The sequence below is a fragment of the Gallinula chloropus genome, assembly GCF_964237585.1.
Source record: "Gallinula chloropus genome assembly, chromosome: 35".
NCBI classification, from domain to species: domain Eukaryota; kingdom Metazoa; phylum Chordata; class Aves; order Gruiformes; family Rallidae; genus Gallinula; species Gallinula chloropus.
Genome location: NC_140120.1, coordinates 356,286 through 359,796, shown reverse-complemented (window position 1 = coordinate 359,796; position 3,511 = coordinate 356,286). Strand labels below are relative to the sequence as shown.

At 51.6% G+C, this 3,511-nt stretch overlaps 1 protein-coding gene across 1 annotated transcript; it reads left to right on the top strand.

Moving 5' to 3' along the window:
* Positions 1–974: 974 nt before the first annotated feature.
* Positions 975–1,910, top strand: LOC311203077 (olfactory receptor 14A16-like; the record flags this gene model as incomplete). The annotated part of the gene is made up of 1 exon (XM_084277712.1): positions 975–1,910. One exon carries the CDS (start codon positions 975–977, stop codon positions 1,908–1,910), a length of 936 nt encoding a protein of 311 aa, XP_084133838.1.
* Positions 1,911–3,511: the final 1,601 nt, after the last annotated feature.

Genomic DNA, 3,511 nt, shown 5'->3' with positions numbered 1-3,511 from the left:
AACAGAGCTCCAAACAGCAGAGCCATGGTCAAGGAGTGAGAGGAAACTCCTAACAGGACTCAGACAGGATTCATTCAGGCAGTTGTCTTTTGGTCCTGCACTGTGGATGTCTGCTGGGCAATAAGCTGGCTGTCCAATTAAGACATCTCATCTTCAAGAGACCTGCCTTTCTGCTTTTTCCATCCCACTGGGATTTAATGCTGCCCCCCTTTAAAGGCATCACCCTCCTGTAGTGCCTAAAAGAGTGCTGAGCCACGTCTTGTGGGTTCCCAGTCTCCTCTCAGGTTCCCTTGCTTTTTTCTGAGAGGGGCTGTTTCCCGCCCTCTCCATCACAACTCCACCTCTGTGCTGGAAAAAGCGTTCATAGATGTATCCTTTGAAACAGAATTCCCCTGCTTCCATCAGGGTAAAGTTACATTTTCTTTAAAGAGTGATTTTATGTGCACAGTCATCAACGAGGAAGAAAAAGGGAAAGCACAGGGCAGGTGGGAATGGGACTGATGGGCATCGCAACTCTCCTGTCTCTGCATTGAGCCCCAGCTTGCTGAGCCCTTTTGCCTGGCTGCTTCACACCTGCTCAGAGGTTTTCTACCTCTAAAAATAGTACTGGTGTGATGTGATGGTGGACAGAAAGAAACACTTTATGAGGAGTCCTCATAAAGACGTGCTGAGCCTCTCTTCCACTCTTCCAATCAATGGAAACTGAAATTTTCTATTTGTGTATGAAATCCTTTCTGATCATCAGAGATGTGAAGCACTCATTCCCATGTACTCATTGCAACAGCACAGAGCTGATTCTGTGGCAGCACACTGGAAGAGGTCCTGCTCCTTAAAGCACTCTCAGCCAGCACAGAGCAAAGAGAGGAAATGCCTTGGGATTTGGATTGGGCTGGGATGTGGATTAAAAATGTCTGTCCTAATTTTCCTCTGTCTTCTCCTTTTTAGAACAATGCCCCCATGCAAAGAACCAGATAATGTCCAACAGCAGCTGCATCACTGAGTTCCTCCTCCTGGCATTTGCAGACACGAGGGAGCTGCAGCTCCTGCACTTCTGCCTCTTCCTGGGCATCTACCTGGCTGCTCTCCTGGGCAATGGCCTCATCATCATCACCATAGCCTGTGACCACCACCTCCACACCCCCATGTACTTCTTCCTCCTCAACCTCTCCCTCCTCGACCTGGGATCCATCTCCACCACTGTCCCTAAAGCCATGGTCAATTCCCTCTGGGGAACCACGGCCATCTCCTACACAGCCTGTGCTTCACAGGTCTTTTTCTTTTACTTTCTGCTTTCAGCAGAGTTTTCCCTTCTCACTGTCATGGCCTATGACCTCTACGTTGCCATCTGCCACCCCCTGCACTACGGGACCCTCCTGGGCAGCAGAGCTTGTGTCCACATGGCAGCAGCTGCCTGGGGCAGTGGGTTTCTCTATGCTGTGCTGCACACAGCCAATACATTCGCTATACCTCTCTGCCATGGCAATAAACTGGACCAGTTCTTCTGTGACATTCCACAGATCCTCAGGCTCTCCAGCCCAGAAGACCTCCTGAGGGAATCTGCTCTTATTGTTCTTAGTGCCTGTTTATTCTTTGGGTGTTTTGTGTTCATTGTGGTGTCCTATGTGCAGATCTTCAGGGCTGTGCTGAGGATCCCCTCGCAGCAGGGACGGCACAAAGCCTTTTCCACCTGCCTCCCTCACCTGGCCATGGTCTCCCTGTTCATCAGCACAGGCATGATTGCCTACCTGAAGCCCACGTCCATCTCCTCCCCATCCCTGGACTTGGTGGTGGCTTGCTTGTACTCGGTGGTGCCTCCAGCAGTGAATGCCCTCATCTACAGCATGAGGAACCAGGAGCTCAAGGATGCTGTGTGGAAACTGCTGACTTGGTGCTTTTCAGATCCCATGTAGTGCCCGTTGTCTTCTGCATATCACTCGTATCATAATTAAGTCTTTTGCCAGAGATTCTCTCAAGAACAAGCCCAAGGAACAGACTCAAAAGAAACTGTTGCTATGCTTGTTTTTCCATGGGCAGTAGGGTGAGAGCAGAGTTCCATGTTCTCTGTGGACTGAGGTGTGGCTTGGATATCCCTTGTAAGAGGCCAGCACTCACGTAGATGGTGAATGGACTCCAACTAACCTGCCATTGGCTCTATAGGCTGTGATAGGTCTGATTACAGGGGGTGATTTTCTGGAAGGAATCAGGAGCTTCCAGGAGAGCACAGGAGTTCTGAAGGGAGGGCGTGTGCCAGGATTCCAGAACTGAATAGATCCAAGTGGGCATGAGCCTTTCCAAGGTGAAGTGACCCAGAGATCAAATGCTAAATCTGGGTGTGAACCATGAAGTGAGAGTTCTGCAACTGCAGGGGACACAGCAGGCACAGGGACAGGAGCCTGGTGAATTATTTGGTTTACCAAAAGTGCACTTCCATAGGGTGGACCTGGTGCTGCATCCAAACACGTCTCACAGCACTGCAGGAAGGCAGGACATTTCTGACTACACTCCATGGCCACATAAGAGCTTCTGTAGGAGGCAGTGAGGAGCAGCGATGTCCCAGAGCTGGGTTTGGCACCAAGCCCAATCAGCACGTCACTTGCAGAGTCATCCTGTGAGCCCAGGCCCACAGCCCACTTGCTCTGCAGAGCAGCACAGCCAACCCAAGGGTAGTGGACAGCATGGGTAGGGAGTGTAAGAATGGCCAGCCAGGCCCACACAGATGTTCCTGTTTTGAGGAAGGGCACTGTGGAGAGGTGGGATGTCCTGGGAGAAGAGCAGGAAACCACGTCTTGCACAGACTGGGATGTTCTGCTTGTCTGGGAGAGGGGAGTGGTGAGTGCTGGGATGGGCAAGTGGTGAGTGTGGTCTGGCAAGTGCCAGGGAAATAAAAATAATCCCTGTACAACTCAGCTCTGTGTGTGTGTACAGGCTGGGGGCAGACAGAAGTGTCCTCACACAGCCAGACCTCCTGGGGGAGATGTGAAGCACTAGTAGAGCAGGACCTGGTCTGTGCCCATGTGTGTGGGACATCCTGAAAAGCTGCCCCAGAGCAGTCCTTACCAGCCAGTGACAATCATTTCCACACTGGCCTCCCACCCCGGCTAAGAGGGGTTGTTTGTCCCTCCATGGAGGGACACCAGGGGACTGTCAGAGATCCATGTTTACAAGGTACAGACATGGTGTGTGTGTGGTGAGATGAACCTGAGGGAGCTCAAATATTAATAAATGAGGGGAATGCTGTGGATGTGTCTACCTGGACTTCAGTAAAGCCTTTGACACGGTTTCTCACAGCATTATGACTGAGGAACTGGCTGCCACTGGCCTGGACAGGTGGACCCTCAGCTGGGTTCAAAACTGGCTGGATGGCCGGGCCCAAAAGGTGGTGGTGAATGGAACCAAATCCAGCTGAGTCCGGTCACGAGTGGTGTCCCCCAGGGCTCAGTCCTGGGTCCAGTTCTGTCCAACATCTTTATCAATGACCTGGATGAAGGGATTGAATGCTCCCTCAGTCAGT